Here is a 19,420-nt window from a genome sequence, read left to right on the forward strand (position 1 = left end):
CAATATGAGGAATTCTGATGATGGAAGTGTTCTGTATCTTGACTGTGTCAGTGTCCATATCCCAGTTGGAATGCTGTACTAGTTTTACAAGGTGTTACTGTTGAAGGAAACTGGAAAAATGGTACATAGGATCTATCTGTATCATTTCTTACAACTTGATGTGAATCTACAATTATATCAAAATAAAAATTTTACCTAGGTATATCCTTAAAAAGAGCTGATGTTCCCATGAAAGCTTTGTATGCTTTGGACCAACTCACTGAAGACCAGTTACTAAAATACAATGCTGTCATATTAGGGGTGGCCAAGAAAACAGGAAAGATCAGAAAGCCATGAGCTTTCAGATTCTGCTCTCAGATTTCTTGGCAAGCATTTTAAAATGGTTTGCCCTAAACTATAATTTATGTTCAACTTACATAACTTATTGTTTGAATCATTTTTTTTCGCTTTGCATAATGAGAGGATTTCTATATTTATTGATGCCCTCAGCTTGTTTCAGGTAGAATTTGAACCAGTGATACTGTATTATATTATCATGTTTTGCAATATACCTCCCCTCTCTATGCCTGTTTCCTCATCTGCTTCTAAGAGCTGTTGTGAGGACTAGATAAGTCCATGGGACATGTGCAATAAATACATCATTGAGGTCTATTGAGAGGCCTTATTTAAAATTGCTGAATCAGACATCATCTCACACTATGCCTGGCACATAATAAAACAATCCATTGGTACTGGTTGAATGAGTACGTGAATGCATGTGAGAGAGAAGGGGTCCAAACAGGATATCCACAGTAGGCATGAAGGCCAAAATATATGAGCCATTTCATAGGAAGAATCAACTGTAATTCATGATGGGTTAGGTATACAAAGTAACTAAGGTAAGTCAAGAATGATTTTAAAGTTACAAGCTTTGATGACCTATGGGAGTCACTAACTAGGGAAAACATAACTAGATTGTGGAGGAAAGATGAGTTAGCCTTTGGACATGTTGAACTAGAAGTGTTTCTAGTTTACATGGCTAGCGATTTCCAGTGAACAACTCATCAAAGAGCTGGTTGAGGAGGCAGGAAGTTATGGCCGGTGGAAGAGGAAGAAATAAAGGGCTGGAGTTAAGAGCGCTCTAAGTCATATGTGCACACAGGGCAGTTGACATCATAGAAGTGGATGGCATTACCCTAGAAATATAGCATACAGAGTAACTGGCATGATTACAGCTCAAATTACAGAAAGTAATTTTTACTCCAAACACTGACACTGTGGGCTTTTTTTTGAGATTTAACATTTTAGTCATCTAAATGGAATATCACATAGCTGCCCTCCCCATTTGTTGGCAGCAGCTCATCTGTTGGTCTGTTAGTACACTTGAATCTAATCCATACAGTAAAGAGAAAATGACAGTTAAAAACCAACACTTAAAAATCCTATCTGTAAGTTTAGTAACGCATCTCTTAAATATTATGATTTTTATCATTAAAAACATCTGCTCCAAAAGTGTCTATACTGAGCAGCTGGGCACAGTGGCTCACACCTGTAATGCCAGCACTTTGGGAGGCTGAGGCAGGTGGATCACTTGAGGTCAGGAGATCAAGACTAGCTTAGTCAACATGGCGAAACCCCATCTCTACTAAAAATACAAAAACTTAGCTGGGAATGGTGGTGCATGCCTGTAATCCCAGCTACTCAGTAGACTGAGGCAGAAGAATCACTTAACCCAGAAGGCAGAGGCTGCAGTGAGCTGAGATCATGTCACTGCACTCCAGCCTGAGTGACAGAGTGAGACTCTGTCTCAAAAAACAAACAAACAAAAAACTGTATACTGACAGAGCTCTATATCATAAGCACTTGAAGTACATCCCCTCATATGCCCAAGGGATTGGTTCCAGGACATCCATGTATACCCAAATCCGTGTATACTCAAGTCTTCCAGTCAGCGCTGCAGAACCCCAAAATACAAAAAGTCAGACCTCCTTTATATTTAGGTTCCATATCCTGTGAAAATTGTATTTTCTTTCTTTTTTTTTTTTTTTTTTGAGAAGGGGTTTTTTTTTTTTTTTTTTTTTTTTTTTTTTTTTGAGACGGAGTTTCACTCATGTTACCCAGGCTGGAGTGCAATGGCGCGATCTAGGCTCACAGCAACCTCCGCCTCCTGGGTTTAGGCAATTCTCCTGTCTCAGCCTCCTGAGTAGCTGGGATTACAGGCATGCACCACCATGCCCAGCTAATTTTTTGTACTTTTAGTAGAGACGGGGTTTCACCATGTTGACCAGGATGGTCTCGATCTCTTGATCTCGTGATCCACCCACCTCGGCCTCCCAAAGTACTGGGATTACAGGCTTGAGCCACCGCGCCCGGCCAAAAATTGTATTTTCTATTGGCATTTGGTTGAAATTACATGTAAGTGGACCTGCACAGTTCAAATCCATGTTGTTCAAGAGTCAACTTTAGCCGGGCGCGGTGGCTCAAGCCTGTAATCCCAGCACTGTGGGAGGCCGAGGCGGGTGGATCACGAGGTCAAGAGATCGAGACCATCCTGGTCAACATGGTGAAACCCCGTCTTTACTAAAAATACAAAAAATTAGCTGGGCATCGTGGCGCGTGCCTGTAATCCCAGCGACTCAGGAGGCTGGGGCAGGAGAATTGCCTGAACCCGGGAGGCGGAGGTTGCGGTGAGCCGAGATCGCGCCATTGCACTCCAGCCTGGGTAACAAGAGCGAAACTCCGTCTCAAAAAAAGAGTCAACTTTATATGTGAGTATATATATACATATATATAAAAATTTATATAGAGGAATTTATATATATGAGAATATATAATATATAGAGAGGAATTTTTAAAAGGAATTTCTTAAAAAACAAAAAAGTTAGTGATACATAAGCTAAAGTAATAGGAGTTAGAGCAGTGTTACAAAGTTTCTAAGCAGAAGCCAACAACTTTCTTCTCCAGAGGCTACGATGATAGAGATGATGGGAAAGGATATGAGGTACAAATAGTATTAACTAAAACAAAGGAAAAAATTACTACTTTCAAATAAATTTGTCTTCAAGATGTTGTTTCTTCATCTCCTCAGGCTTTCCACTTTTCACATTGGAAAACAGGCCATCCCCTTCCTCAGCTTCTGGGCCTCTGATAAACTGCGACTTAAGACAACCACAACTGGTTTCTGTAGTTCACAGTGTCTCGTTTGCCACAGTGCACCAAAAGCATATGAGTGAGACAGCAGTGGCAAATACATTAATAGCTGCAGCACTAGCTATAGTAGAAAACAGTACTGCAGAGAATGTTGCACTGTATTTGGACTTGAGAGGGCTAACTCTAGCTCAGCACTTCTGCTAATGGCCTTAGAAAGTCAATCTCCAAGTTTCCATTTTCTTATTCCCTAAAACAATATCTACCTCATCAGGGCCACTGTAAGTTTACAGAATCAAGTAAATTTACATATATGGGCTATGCCAGGCCTGGTGGCTCACACGTATAAGCCCAGCAATTTGGGAGGCTGAAGTTGGTGGATTGCTTGAGCCCAGGAATTCAAGATCAGCCTGGGCAACATGGTGAAAACTCATCTCTAAAAAAACCCCAAACAGTGGGGCACAGAGGCTCACACCTGTAACCCCAGCACTTTGGGAAGCTGAAGCTGATGGATCACTTGAGGTCAGGAGTTTGAGACCAGCCCGGCCAGCATGGTAAAACCCTGTTGCTACTAAAAATACAAAAACTTAGCTGAGTGTGGTAGCACATGCTTGTAATCCCAGCTACTTGGAAGGCTAAGGCAGAATTGCATGAACCCATGAGGCAGAGGTTGCAGTGAGCCAAGATCACACCACTGCACTCCAGTCTGGGCGACAGAGTGAGACTCTGTCTCAAAAAACCGAAAACAAACACAAACAAAAAACCTCCCCAAAATTAACTGGGTGTGGTGGTGTGCACATATAATCCTAGCTACATGGGAGGCTGAGACAGGAGGATCACTTGAGCCCAGGAGGTCGAGGCTGCAGTGAGCCATGATCACATCACTGCACTCCAGCCTGGGGGAACAGAATGAGACCCTATCTCGACAAACAACAAAAGTTACATATATGGCAGTACTTTGTAAAGTATTAGGTAAAATGCAAAAATTAGTGTAATGTGGATAGTACTTAGGCATTTAAGTACTTAGGCTTTTAAAAAAGTTTTATCCCGGAATTCATGATGATTAAAACAAACCCTCATACTCTATCCAAAGAAAGAAGGCAAGGTAGACATCATAGCAATCTACCATTTTATCTCCTACTTTAAAATTTTTAACAAAAAAGTGATATATACCTTTTAAGTTCTACAGTAGAGTTCAGAATGAAAAGCAAGTCTTCATCCCCCAACAAGCCCCAAACCCTTTCTTTAAAGCCAGCACCTTCAAATTTCTTGTATATCCTACCAGAAAAGAAAAAAAATTCAAGCAATCAGATATAAGATTTTTCACAAGAATGAGATGTTATAAATTCTATTATTTGTAGGGCAAATTCCTAGCAGAATTTCTGGGTCAAAAGCATGTGTTTTACCTTATAGTCATCACCAATTTATTCTCCAAAAATATACTAATTTTATTCCAAACTACAGCAGGTATGCCCATTTCCCCACATGCTTGCCAAAGTATGTGCCTTAAAACTTTACATATGCTCACTGATGTTTTCATGTATTAACTGCCTCTTTACATCCATTGCCCTTTTTTATTTATTGATTTCCTCCAACTGCAGGTGGCCATTTTGTGTTTTGACGTTTATATTTTCCTCCAATCAGAAGTCTTGTGATGATGCTACCATTAAGCCCAAATCAGTAAGCCTTACTCCCACATTCAAGCTTCCAATCACCTTTTTGGTGACCCATTTTTTTTTTTCTTATTTCACCTTCATTTTAATCAACACTTTACAAAGTACAGAACATACTGTCTATTTTGGGAAACAGTACTTTTTTTTCTCTCCATCGTACCCTTACATGAATCTCGAGGGCTTTGTGTTTCAAGAACATAAGCATGGAGGCCCCAGGAGGTTGGGATAGGATGGCCAGTTTTCCCCTTCACCTAGACCTTGGGACCAATGATGCACCACTGCTATGGCTGGTGACCTGCGAATGCCAAGTGAGAGCCAGAGGGAACTGTGGGAAGGCAGGAAGTCCTCTGTATCCCCCTAAGATGGGGCTCTGGACAGGGACCCTCAGAGCTCCACCACGCACCCACATCCACCCATCCCCATCTCTGAAGATAAACATAAATGATTTTGGCATACAGCAAGATGAAGGCTTGGAATTGTTTCACTGTTAGCACCCTAATGTTTTGGAGCCGACTGCTCAACTCTTCCTGGATCATCTTCTGAATGTAGTTAAACTGAGGCAGTGGAAGGGAAAATGCACAGAGCTCGGCCTGTCTTGAAACCTGAATCTGACCTGCTTTTCACTCCACAGTCCACACCAGAGTTAGGGTCTCCAACTTGGTTGGACTCCCTTCCAGGATGATTTCCAATAGGTGTTGGGTTAGTGCACCATTCTTAAATAGCCAATTATCATAAGATTCTGAGCAAATAAAACAATGCAGTTAAGTGAATAGAATAGAAAAACTGTAGTAAATAGACTACATAGGGAGAAAAAAACTATCCTTAATGAGAAAATAATGCAATAATAAAACAAGAACAGATTACATACACAACTGTCCCTCCACAGCCACAGATCCCACACCCACAGATCGAAAATTTCAGGGAAAAAAAGGATGCTTGCTTCTATACTGAACATGTACAGACCATGTTTTCTTGTAATTTTCCCCTAAACAATCCAGTATAACAGCTATTTACATAGCATGTACACAGCATTAGGTATTATAAATAATAGAGATGATCTAAAGTATACAGGAGGATGTGTGTAGGTTATAGGCAAACACTACTCCCACTATTAACAGGGATTTGCACATTTACAGATTTTAGTATCTGTAGGGGTCCTGGAAACAATCCTCCGTGGGTGCTGAGGGACAACTGTATGTAATGAACATTCCAATAACAGGTCTACTTAGAAATTTTGAATGTTAATGAAAATTTAAAACTTCATAAAAAGGTAGGAAGATAAACTCAAGGAAATCTCCCAACAAAAATTAGAAACAGGAGAAAAGAAAGTGAAAGAAGTTATCCAAAAACTTAGTTTTTGAACAGTAACACTTTCAGAGAGAGAAGAAAAAAGGGATAAAAATCAAATGAATAATTAAAGAAGAGACTTGCTCAGTGGATGAAACTGATATAGCTGACGTGTCTGAATATTTGAATGTCATTCATCTTTGTAGTCCTAGAGTCAGATACAAATCAGATAACCCAAATATCTGAAATACTAATCATTAGCAAAGTTTGGGGTCTTCTAAATAAAATTAATAAAGGAATAATGCTTGGGAAACAGAATTAGTGAGGCTAATTCCTCTTGGTATTAATAATGAAGAACAATATTTTATAATCTAGCATTCAGTATCTTGCGCTGGTAGCAAATGAGCTGTGCCTGTAAGCTGTCAACACTTGCCCAAAAGCTGAAAAACTAGAACAAAGTTACTGTGGCCTAATCACAAAAGTGGTCAGTAAGAACATCCCTGATACAGAGTAGCAAGTAGAGAAACTAGAGTTAAATTTTTCATCAAAACTAAGGTATTTGCCAGAGGAGAGTAGAAGTCATATAGAAAAACCTTTTTTTTTCCCTTTGAGAGTCTCATTCTGCAACCCAGGCTGGAGTACAGTGACACAATCACAGCTCACTGCAGCCTCAACACCCAGACTCAGGTGATTCTCCCACCTCAGCCTCCTGAGTAGCTGGGACTACAGGGGTACGACACCACACCCAGCTAATTTTTTGTATCTTTTTGTAGAAACAGGGCTACACCCTATTGCCCAGGCTGGTTTCTGACTCCTGTGCTCAAGTCATCCACCCACCTTGGCCTCCCATAGTGCTGCGATTACAGGCATAAACCCCTGTATCTAGCAATATGGAAAAACATTGTATATGTTAACAATTATTTCACCTTTAAAATATATAAAATAACATCCTAGTTATCATAAAGCTCACAATAGAACACTGGTAATTAAAGCTAAAGAGTTTAACTGAGCAAACAGGAAAGATTAAGCGTATAAAAACACAGTATGTAATGTCATAGGATTGTAAAAATAAAGCTATTATGGAATTGAGAACATTAAACAAAAAAATGGGATGGCTGACATATAACTAGTACAGGAAACAAGTGAGCAAACCTCTCAAAAAATATCCTGCTTTAAATGCCTGCATTTACTGAAATCATTTTAGAGGAGAGTCAGTGGCTCACAACTTTGGATATACGGAGGAGGTAACATTTAATAAGAGAGCTAAAGTGAGAAAACACTCCGAGAATCTAGTTAACAGGAAACTTACTTTACCTCCCCTATCTCTGCAATTAGTAAGACAACTAAGTATTTGTATATTCGGGTAGTTACATGGAATGTCTCTCCATGTCAGCCATATCTACAGTAAGTTCTTGTCAGCAAAATATAAGTTCTTTCCACAAGGTCCCTAAATGGACTTAAGATATCTCTGGATCCTTACTCACTTTCAAATGTCTGTAAATTCTGCATATATGCACGTTTCCATAAAGATACCTGAGCTTTTACTAATAGCTTCCAGAATAAGCTTCAAAAAGTTATACTGCTTCACATTGAAAGATATTGTCCATTCATTCTTATAAGCCAAAAAATGTCTAGTTCATTATCTTTATACTTAACATACATTTCAAATTTCTCCTAAAATATGACTTTAATCATAAGGGGATTGACCCTAATTAATCAATCTCTCAATGTTGGACACTTATCTTAAAAAAACAGAGTTGCCCAAAATATTTTAAATAAACATTATGTAAGAAAAAGACTATGCTGAAGACCTTAATGCAGTAGGAAAATCACAGCTAGAGAAAGGCCCTGTTGAACTTGATCACCAACAGTTCTTAAACATCAAGTTTTCTCCTCCATGATTTAATCATATTACCACTTTTCTATATACCTTTTAGTTGTGTTGTGGACATAAAAGCCATAATCTAATTTTCTTTAACTAGAATACTATTTTTTTTTTCTTTTTTCTTTGAGATGGAGTCTTGCTATGTTGCCAGGCTAGAGTGCAATAGCGCAATCTCAGCTCACTGCAATCTCCACCTCCTGGGTTTAAGCGATACCCCTGCCTCAGCCTCTTGAGTAGCTGGGACTACAGGCGTGCACCACTGCCCCGGGCTTTTTTTTTTTTTTTTTTTCACATTTTAGTAGACACAGGGTTTCAGCAGGTTGGCCAAGATGGTCTCAATCTCCTGACCTCATAATCCACCTACCTCACTCAGCCTCCCGAAGTACTGGGGTTACAGGCATGAGCCACCATGCTCGGTCTAGAATACTAATATCCCTACCCTACAAAGTTCCTACCATGGGTTGAAAAAGTTCTGTGAGGTACTGAATCACATTCACATCCTCTATCCTGAGAACACTATACTAGCATTTAACACCATGAAGAACTAACCATAGCTTCAGGGTGTAATTGCTGAACCCACACCCAGCTCAAAAATATTAACTGTAATAAATGTAATGCTCTTATCCTATTTTCCTGAGATTACTCAACATCTCAGAGAAGAGGATAAAAACAATTATTTTCTGCCTCAGATTCTCTAACCCTTAACATAGTCCTGAAAATGCAGCCAAAATGCTCACTTTTAAAAATCATTCTCTGAGAAATAAAAAAGTAATTACTGAAGAAGACATACAAGCTTTAAGTGTGAGAAGGTATTATATGGCTAACATGAACACTAAACTTAACTGCATTTCTTAAATGCGTATGTACCAGGCACTGTGTTGTCTTTTAGATATATTCTTAAACTTCACAATTGTCCTGATGGTAATTCATCATCGTTCACATTTTACATTTGTAAAACAGTATTTAAAAGAGAGAGATAGAGACAGAGACAGAGAGACAGAGAGAAAAAGAGAGAGAGAGAGAAAGAGTGCACGGAAGGGCTTAGAGTTAACATAACTTCTCTAAGATCAGCTACTAAGTGGCAGAATTAGGACTCTAAAACACAGCATTGCCTGATCATAGAGCCTATGCTTTTTAATGTCTTAGCATTTTGCCTACTCAAATTAAATTGAAAATCCACTAGATTCTCAATTATTATACTAGAAAGTGTAAGTCTTACTGATGGATGGGCCAGTAGTATTACCTGTGTATCTCCTATTATGTAGTACCACATGCATAGTAGCAACCCAAAGATAGCTAACTAAAGGAAGTCCATGCCCTACTGCAAAATAGTAGAATACCTTCAAGAAGAATGTATGATTTGGCCCATGAAAAACAGATCAAATGTTTTAATGAATGGCACGTATAATAAGAGAGAAAAGTAACCTTAGAAGAAACTGTTATATAGGTCTTATTTTAAAATAATAGCATGAACCCATGAAGTAATAATCATTCAAGAGTTATCAGTGATGAATATTAAAAAGTAGACATTTTACCTCTCAACTAAATGTTTAATCAAATAGGAATACTGAAGGCGCATTAACTTTTTTATTGAGGCACAACAAGGCATTGTAACTTGCCTGGACTTGAGGCAGTCAATTTAGTAAGCTGAACGTTAATACAGTTAAGGATTAAGTGCAAACAATATACATTCACAGCTTGACTAGCGAGGCTACATCACAATTTATAAAGTGCCAGATTAGTGCTAATTGTCATTCAGCTTGATTTTTCACCTTAGGAAGGAAAACAAAAAAGTAAGGACCTCCTCTTTCCTCTAGGAATGAAAACATTTTCCTAAACCAATTGGTCATGAGAACAAGAACTACTTTTCCTTCAATCCCACTAATTAGAACACCATCCTTTTATTGTCAATACTGTAATGACTCTCAATCTTGATAAAGAAGATAGCCTGAAAACGTAGAGTATTTCCAGCTACTTCCATAAATTGCTCCCCTGTGCAGACGTAACCATATCTGGTCTCCCTGGAAGAGCTGAAGAATTGCATGATTGCTAGCAGTTTCATGGTCTGGAGCACCATCATTGGCATAGGCTGATACCAAGACCTCTTCATTCTTCATGAGGTTGACATACAGTGGCACATTCACTGCCAGCTTTAGCATATGAAAAATGAAAACATAAGTGCCATTCACCGGGCAATTAAATCTACCAAGCTGAAGATCAAAAGTTTCTCCTAAGTTGTTCAGAAGAAGATCAAACACAATAGGTTGGTCTAAAGTTCCAGGGGCCAGATTAGAGGTTCTGGCTGCTGAGAAGGCAACTCGCATCTGCTGAGGCAGGGGGTACACATGTACTGGCAGTATGGTGGCTGCTGGATTTGACACTGGCACATCCACAGGGGTCATGCTACGGGAGTCTCCTTGTCCAGAGTCACCACTGTTAAAGGTTTCGTTGTCTCTTTCTGGGCTGCTCACCTGAGAAGAATCACTCCACCCTGCTGTTTTATTAGCAACAGTGAGTTTCTCATAATGAAGCAGTTAGCTTTGAACACAATATTTAACATTAGTTGGCTACTGAAACAGACAAAGATACATTTTATAGTAAATTCCAAAACAAAAGCAATATATAGCTAGATTATACTTTTCTAGATTTTTCTGGCAATAGGTTTTTATAATACCCTTCTAAAGCCAGAAAGGTCCAAGATAATCTTGTCTAATTGGTCCTTTTCTAAGAGTAAGAAAATGTGCCCTTCAAAAAGCAAGATAACTTAGCAAAGTCTAAAACTCAGGTCTGAACACTTTTTACTTAATCTTTCTCCCATAATTCTTAATTTCTTAGAGATCATTCTACAAAGCAGCTAATGTAGAAGGTCTTAAGAAAATGGGAGATTACATAAAACACCAATTTTTAGAACTACTAGCCGCTAGGGAACTAAGCCTCATGATGAATGCCTGTTTTTTCTTTTAATTCCCAAGTTAATGTGACATCATACACTTTTAATGTTTTAAGTGCCATACAAAAACACTGCTCAGACTAAGGCAAAGGCAAATTGAATACTAGTTTTGTTTTGTTTTCAGAAGGAAACGAATGCTTTCCTGTAACAGAGTTAATCTTCAGTGATCTTTTTTTCTCCATTATACCAAACTTTTAATAGTTCCTTCACATTTTAAAAAGTGTTATAAGTATGCTGCTTTTCTTTCAAGTCACTGTGTCTTAATTGTTGCTTATTTGACTCTATTAATGCAGTGACACTAGAGTAAGTAGAAGTACCCATTATTACAAAACCACCATCCCGAGCCATCACATGAACTATCTGAAATCAGCATAGTGAATATATAAGGTTAAATATGCTCTGGTGTCGAGCAGATTTTTTAAAAATACCCACCCTTTTAATTCAATTTGCAGTGGTTTCCATAGCCTTTTTAGGAGTCTAATATCTCCCTTAGTACTTTAGTATTACATTCAAGCAAATTGAAAGGCTCAACAAGATAAATACTGAAAAGCAATGTGCTTTGGGAGGAACTTGGTTGAGGATGCAGAAAGAACTAGAGACATGTTTGGGTAAATAAACTGTTCAGTTAATTATCCTTACCTCTTGAATTTGCTCGTGGACCACCAGATGTCCCTCCTCGCTTATAGCACTGCTGGAAATTATCCTAAAGTAAACATATAATATTTACCTTGGCATTAAAAATGCAGGACTATAATTGGTTATTACACAGGACAGGACTACTGGCTGGCAATCTGTAAGACTAAAGTCCCCTTAGTTCTTTATCTGGCCTCCTCCAGCAACCAAAGAAGTCAGATGTTTCCAAACACCAAGAAAAACAAGGCAAGAGCAACAGTGGCATTACTTGCTCATTTGTTAATTAACCCGATCAATTAGATATGTTAATGCCCCAAAAAGAATAAAGCACTTGGAGAATACTATGTAAAAGATACAATGCTAGGTAATGAGAGACATTTTTAAATGTGGCATGGTCCTCTGTCCCTCATCTCAATATAAAAGGACATCATAAAGCAAGAACACGGATTTTTTTCAACCTTGCTCTATGTATACACCAAACTGGGAAGACTAATACCAACTATGTTGGAGTTTGGGAATTTTTTTTTAAGGAATTCATAAAAAATTATATTGTATAAATATATTTATTGCCTAGAAATATAATCCAATATATTAAGGAAAAAATGTTCCAGGGGCAGTACTTCAAACAAACTCCCCAAGTATGAAGGAAGCCAACCTTCATACAATCCACGAAAAGAATAATTAGTGGCACAATTATTATATGCAATAAAAAATTGAAGCAGGACAAGAAGGCACACAATAAAAATAATAAAGACTCTTATTCCATACTCTCAGTCACCGCTTTGCAAGAGCAACCAGCATTACCAATTTCTTGTTTCTCAGGAAGAAATGTAAAAGAGCACACAAAAATACTGTAATAGTGGTATTAAGAAGAGACAGTTCTTTTACTGACATCTATATTAATCGACATCCTCCCCTCACATACATTCCCTCAGAATCATGTAACAACATCTAATATTTGCATGGCTGATATACACAGCTGGCTCTGTAGTGCTAAGCACTTAAGTGCTTTAGTTCATTTAATTCTCAGAATATCTCACGGAGAAAACCTCACTACCCTTCAGCATTAGATGAAAAACAGATGAGGAACTAGAGCTCAAAAAGTTTCACTAACATATCCAAAGTCACAAGGCAAGAGAAGTGATAAACGAGGGGTCAAACCCAAGGCATTTAGATCCAAGGTGTTTTTCACACGTTTTTTTTTCTTTTTTTGAGATGGAGTTTTGCTCTTCTTGCCCGGGCTGAAGTACAATGGCACGATCTCGGCTCACTGCAACCTCCTCCTCACAGGTTCAAGCAATTCTTCTGCCTCAGCCTCCTGAGTAATTGAGATTATAGACGTGTGCCAGCACATCTGGCTAATTTTGTATTTTTAGTAGAGATGGAGTTTCACCATATTGGTCAGGCTGGTCTCAAACTCCTGACCTCAAGTGATCCACCCGCCACACCCTACCAAAGTGATAGGATTACAGGTGTGAGCTGTAATCTCACACTACACTAGGCCTTCACCCTTTTCAATACTGCCTCTGTGTAGATACCCATCCTACCTCATGTAACTGTAAGCTCTTCAAGCTTAGGCATTTTTACATATTGCCTACAGAATTCAGTATGGTACCATATACATACTCAAAGGCTTGTAAAACTTCAAAACTAAAAATGCTGATGTAGTATAGATTCGAATCCATAAATTCCCAAGGTTTGTTAAAGTGGAATTTCTAACATACTCTTACAAGTCTTTTATCATATGTAGTAAAGAAAATATGCTGGGTTCTTCAAATAAGAATAAACAACAACAACAAAAAAAAAAACCTTATGAAAAAGGGCTTTGCTATATTTGCTTTTCAGGCAAATTAAGTTGAAGGCAATATAGTAACGTTAAAATCATGGGCTCTAGAATAAGAAAGTCACATTCTAATCTTCATTTACAATTTCTTTGATGAATGACCTTAACCTGTGAACCCCAGTTTCTCCTATAAAATAATGAATTAATGCAAACGACATGATTCATAATGTTCTTAATACCTTCTAAGTTTCATATATCAAGCAGTTATTTTTCTTCCTTGGGTAATTGGAAAAAGCTTGCTCAACTCTCCCTAAGACTTAACGAGTAGTTCTAAAAGTAAGAGTGCACTTTTAGAAAACAAATTATGACTCTGCTATATACTTGAATCACCAACGTAACATCAACAACTGTACCACTAATTCAACTGTGACAACTATTCTTACTTACCCTTTGGGAATAAGGTGATCCAGAATACTCTCTAGCTTGGAACTGCAGCTGGCTATAATTTCCATTGGAAATGGAAGGGAGTCCTCTGTAAGTATCAAAACCTAATAAATAAACAAACTTAGATAAGATTATGGACAAAATCATATTAAACTTTTTTTGTTTTTTTGGTTTTGTTTTTTAGCTGGAGTCTCGCTGTGTTGCCCAGGCTGGAGTACAGTGGCACGATTTCAGCTCACTGCAACCTCCATCTCCCAGATTCAAGCGATTCTCCTGCCTTAGTCTCCCAAGTAGCTGGGATTAGAGGTGCACACCACCACATTCGGCTATATTTTGTATTTTTAGTAGAGACAGGGTTTCACCATGTTGGCCAGGATGGTCTCAATTTCTTGACCTTGTGTCCACCCACTTTAGCCTCCCAAAGTGCTGGGATTACAAGCACGAGCTACCACGCCCGGCCATATTAAACTTTTTTTTTTTTTTTTTGAGACAGAGTTTCGCTCTTGTTACCCAGGCTGGAGTGCAATGGCGCGATCTCGGCTCACCGCAACCTCCGCCTCCTGGGTTCAGGCAATTCTCCTGCCTCAGCCTCCTGAGTAGCTGGGACTACAGGCACGCGCCACCATGCCCAGCTAATTTTTTGTAGTTTTAGTAGAGACGGGGTTTCACCATGTTGACCAGGATGGTCTTGATCTCTTGACCTCGTGATCCACCCGTCTCAGCCTCCCAAAGTGCTGGGATTACAGGCTTGAGCCACCGCGCCCGGCTCATATTAAACTTTTTAACAGTCTAATTCTATATGCTTTAAAAGTTAAATTGATTATATAATGCCATCATTAGACTTATGACTTCTTTAAGCAAACTCTACTAATATTACTTCCACAGTAAAACACACATTTATAAAACACTGCTGTCTTCAAAGAAGCCAGGTTTAGACATTTACCACTGCTGGAATGCAAGTTGTGGTTGGGAAAGGGTGGTGGTAGGGCAGTTAGCTACTTAGGACCTCCGTCTAGAATTGTTTTTTTGTTTGTTTGTTTTTTTTATATGCAGTGTCCCGCTCTGTTACTCAGGCTGGAGCATAGCAGTGAGATAACAGCTCACTGTAACCTCAAATTCCTGGACTCAAGCATTCTTTCCAGTTCAGCCTCCCAGGTAGCTGGGACTACAGGTGCACATCACAATGCCCAGCTAATTTTTAAAATTCTTTGCAAAGAGAGTGTCTCACTATGTTGCCCAGGCTGGTCTCAAACTCCCAGCCTCAATGATCTTCCTAGCTTGGCACCCTAAAGTAATGGGATGACAGGCGTGAGCCACTGCACTCAGCCTGTCTAGAGTATTTTTGTTAATAATAAGTACTGGCTAGGAAACTTGGAACCATAACAAAAATTTAAGAGATTATCACTATTATAGTCTCAAATTCTATATTCTTTGTGACATAATCTAACAAATAACTAGAAATTGGGCATTTTGTAAGTATGACGTACTTTTAGCAGAGTTTGACTTAACTTTTGTTGACTTACAAAAGAAAAACATTATTAAAATATGAAATTCATCCTTTGTAAAACAAGATGGTAAAACTTTTCTACTTCAGTAGTCTCAAATTCTAATCTGCTTTTCATTCAGAAAGTTAGTTCCTCTGTTACAGAGAATACGTATATTAAAAATATTCTACTATCCACAAACAGAAAATTCTCTACCACATTGTAAATGACAAAAGGGAGCAGGGTTAGGTAAAAATGGTTTGAGTCAAGTAAACATACAGACGAAATGATTCAGTAGAATTAAATTTTATTCAGGGCATACCTTTATAACCACCAGGGGACCGATAGGAATTGGTTATTAATCTCCCACCACGAGTACATCCTCTAACAGATCCCCGGCTATTGACAAATGGCTGAGTAGGTCTGGGAAATACATTCGTCTGTGCTGGGTAAAAGGCAAGGCTACCATTGCTTACTTGAATAGTTCCATCGGGATGATAATTTGCTGCTTAAGAAAAACGGTTTTAGAGTCTAAGAGTTAAATGGTAATAGTCTTTATACTTAAAAGCCAATATATATCAAAATCATTAATTTGCTCCCTTTAAAAATAAATAGGAAATACATTCATATATATAATTCATCTACATATCTCAAATACATAATTCATATACATAATGGATTATTTAGCCTAAAAAAGGAAGAAAATTTTTACTCATGCTATAACATGAATAAACTCTTAAGACATGCCAAGTAAAATAAACCAGTTTCAAAAGCACAAATATTGTATACCACTTATATGAGGTACCTAGAGCAGTCATTTTCAGAATCAGAAAGTAGAATGGAGGTTGCCAGGGGCTAGGGGGAGAGGAGGAGGAGGAATTAGTATTAAATGATTACAAAGTTTCAGTTGGGGGAAGATGGAAAAGTTCTGGAGGTGGACAGTAGTAATAATTACACAACAATTTGCATGTACTTAATGCCACAGAACTATACAATTAAAAATGACTGAAATGGTAATTTTTATGCCTATTTTACAACCATTTTTAAAAATCAGGCTAAATATTCCAAATGAGGGAGTAAAAGAAAACTGATTCTAATTAGTACTATATCTGAGAAGGCACATTTGCGTACATCACCTGCCCTGTCTTTCAACAGTACAGGGGAGCAGAGAATCAGGTCATTTGTGCCTAGGTCTCAGGAGTTATATTACTACCTCTTCGTCACTTGGTTAGCCAAGTACTCAGAACGCTCATTCATTTGCTCCACCTTCAGTTAAAAAATTCAATAGGAATCTGAAATACCAATATGAAAAATCTACAACTGCTTCTTAAATTAAGACAAAGTACAAAGTTACCTATTCTTGTATGAATGACTCAAAATAGCCTCCCATTTCTAAGCAAATGATACAATGAGCATACTAAGTTATATCTTCAGTCTTCAATCTTTTTTTATAAGATAAAAAAGGACATTCTGTTAACCACAGAATGGTTTCAAAATCCTCATATAAGCAGCCAGATGGTGCCCATTTACCTCAATCACTGTCTGTGGTAATCAAAGCAAATAGATTTAAAAATACAAACCTACTTCAAGGTTAAATCAGCCATCTCAGTTCCATGTCTACAAAAATTAAAATTAATAGGTAAGCTTAATACAAGAAAAGGCATTAGGTTTTTCTCAACATTGGAGGAACACATGAAGAAATAATGCTTACTAGTCAGGAGAATACTTCTCAAGTGTCACTCCAGACTTGCTAGACTTGCTTTCCATTTAACTGGCTATCCATCTAAGTCTTCCAAATACCATATGCAAAGATCTTACCAGTCTCTTGAGAAAGGACAGTTTGTTCTACATGTATAGCTGGCAGTTGGCACTGGGGTGGCGTCTGTGTACTTGCTGTAGTAAAACTTTGATTGTAGCCAGGTGAATAAGAGGATTCTTTTATTTCTTGTTCTTTTCGTGGAGGCAGAGGTGCATTAACATTGAACACCTTAAAAGACAAGAACACACTGAGTCATCTAGAAAGTTTCAGAGAAAATGCTTAAGGGTGACATCCAGCAAAATTCTACAATCAAAAACTTCTATTTTGCAGGCAAAGGACTTGAACAGACATCTCTCCAAAGAAGATAAATGTGCAAATAAGCACATGAAAACATGCTCACTATCATTAATCATTAGGAACATGTAAATCAAAACGATAATGCAATACAGTTTTATACTCATTAGTAGGACTACTTTCAAAATGACAGAAAATAAGTGTTGGCAAGGATGTGGAGGAACTGAAACTCTCATGCATTGCCGGTAGGCATGCAAAATGGTCCAGCCGCCACTATGGAAAATAGCATACTGCCTTCTCAAAGCATACACAATACATGATCCACTAATTCCATTTCTAGGTATATACCCAAAATAATTGAAAACAGGGACTAAATAGATATTTATATACCCACGTTCATAGCAGCATTGTTCAGAATATCCAAAAGGTACAAACAACTTAAATACTCTTGAATGGAGAAGCAAAAAGAAGTACATACATGAAATGGATTATTATTTGGCAGTACAAAAATGGAATTCTGATATACTCTATAACATGAATGAACTCCGAAAACATTATGCAAAGTGCAAAAATCCAGATATAAAAGGAAAAATGATACAGGATACCAATTAGATAGAATAGGTAAATTTGTAGAAACAAAGTGAATAGAGGTTACCAGAGCTGTGGAGGGGGTTACAAATAAGAAGTTGTTGCCGGGCGCGGTGGCTCAAGCCTGTAATCCCAGCACTTTGGGAGGCCGAGGCGGGTGGATCACAAGGTCAAGAGATCGAGACCATCCTGGTCAACACGGTGAAACCCCGTCTCTACTAAAACTACAAAAAATTAGCTGGGCATGGTGGTGCGTGCCTGTAATCCCAGCTACTCAGGGGGTTGAGGCAGGAGAATTGCCTGAACCCGGGAGGCGGAGGTTGCAGTGAGCCGAGATCGCGCCATTGCACTCCAGCCTGGGTAACAAGAGTGAAACTCCGTCTCAAAAAAAAAAAAAAAAAAAGAAGTTGTTGCTTAATGGACACTAAGTTTCTGTTTGGAATAATGAAAAAGTTCTGGAAATAGTGATGATGTCTGCACATTATGAATGTATTTAATGCCACGAACTGTATACTTTAAAAAGGTTAAAATGGTAAATTTTGTGTTACATATATTTTACCATAGTAAAAAAATCAAAACACTCCTCCTTGATTCCTGACAGAATTTACACTGAAGAGCAAAAGCTAATCTTCCTGCTATTATGCTATCATAATAATGCTTACTGAGAATAAAAGCTATATAAGGAAAAGGAGTTTTTCAAAAACTAAAGATGAATGAAATATTTTACCATTTACTGAATCTTTACCAGGTTGCAAGCAATGATCTCTCCTTCTATGACTGTCTACCTCCCCAATTCTGTCCATTTTTCCTTGTATCACACAGCACCCGACATACAGGTATTTGTCTCCCTAGCCCTCCTACCTCCATAGTAAAATGTCGAGTTTCCTGAGCCTACTTTTCTTTTTCTCACTGCTACAACCTCAGTGATTAAGAACAGTTGCTGGTTTTATAACTATTATATAATCAATAAATCAGTAAGAACCAATGTGAACTAGGTGGGATTCAAACAGGCAGAGAAAACAGATTGGCATGAGCAAACGGTATTGTGACAAGAATGTATAAGGCAAGCTCAGGGGACTAAGTGTGGCAGGTTAACAGATGTGAAAAGGTACTGAGTGTCAGGCCGAGGACTCAATTTCCTTCTGTAATGGAATACTGCTTGCTTTTAATTAGAAAAAAGAAAAGGTAAAACCAATGTGGCTATACTATGCAGGATGAACTGACAGAAAAAGAGTGAAAGCAAGGAAATCAAGGTATCTATCTAGAACTAAGATATTCTACTAAGTGATCAGTTGAGTGAATTCAGCTGTCTGGATTCACCAGCTGATTTCCCTGGGTGGTGCCTGCTTTCCACTGTTACTCCACTGGCCCCACTACCACCATCATTCCAAAGTGCTTGGAGTAGGACACCAACAGGAAGGGTATTTACTGGCTCACTGAAGCTACCCCCACCACAAAGAACTGTTTTATACTAGTCTGTGTTTAGAGAATTAACATACCAAACTAGCTGTAAT

General features: G+C 38.3%; 1 protein-coding gene across 50 annotated transcripts in view; it reads right to left on the reverse strand.

Annotated features, from left to right (window-relative positions):
* Positions 1 to 9,544: 9,544 nt before the first annotated feature.
* Positions 9,545 to 19,420, reverse strand: part of CAPRIN2 (caprin family member 2) — a 52,245-nt gene continuing 42,369 nt past the window's right edge. For 14 of the 50 annotated variants that reach the window (XM_037733742.1, XM_017515265.2, XM_017515266.2 and 11 more), the window contains 5 exons: positions 17,084 to 17,252; positions 15,588 to 15,773; positions 13,785 to 13,885; positions 11,561 to 11,624; positions 9,545 to 10,465 (listed from right to left, as the gene is read on the reverse strand). In XM_037733742.1, the coding sequence (XP_037589670.1) occupies positions 9,897 to 10,465; positions 11,561 to 11,624; positions 13,785 to 13,885; positions 15,588 to 15,773; positions 17,084 to 17,252 (1,089 nt within the window). In that variant the 3' untranslated portion in view covers positions 9,545 to 9,896. Of the gene's footprint in view, positions 10,510 to 11,560; positions 11,625 to 13,784; positions 13,886 to 15,587; positions 15,774 to 17,083; positions 17,253 to 19,420 lie in introns of all 50 variants that reach the window. The other 36 variants (XM_017515267.2, XM_017515264.2, XM_037733774.1 and 33 more) reach the window with 5 other exon arrangements.

Source organism: Cebus imitator, unplaced genomic scaffold (genome assembly GCF_001604975.1).
Source record: "Cebus imitator isolate Cc_AM_T3 unplaced genomic scaffold, Cebus_imitator-1.0 Scaffold545, whole genome shotgun sequence".
Taxonomy (NCBI): Eukaryota; Metazoa; Chordata; class Mammalia; order Primates; family Cebidae; genus Cebus; species Cebus imitator.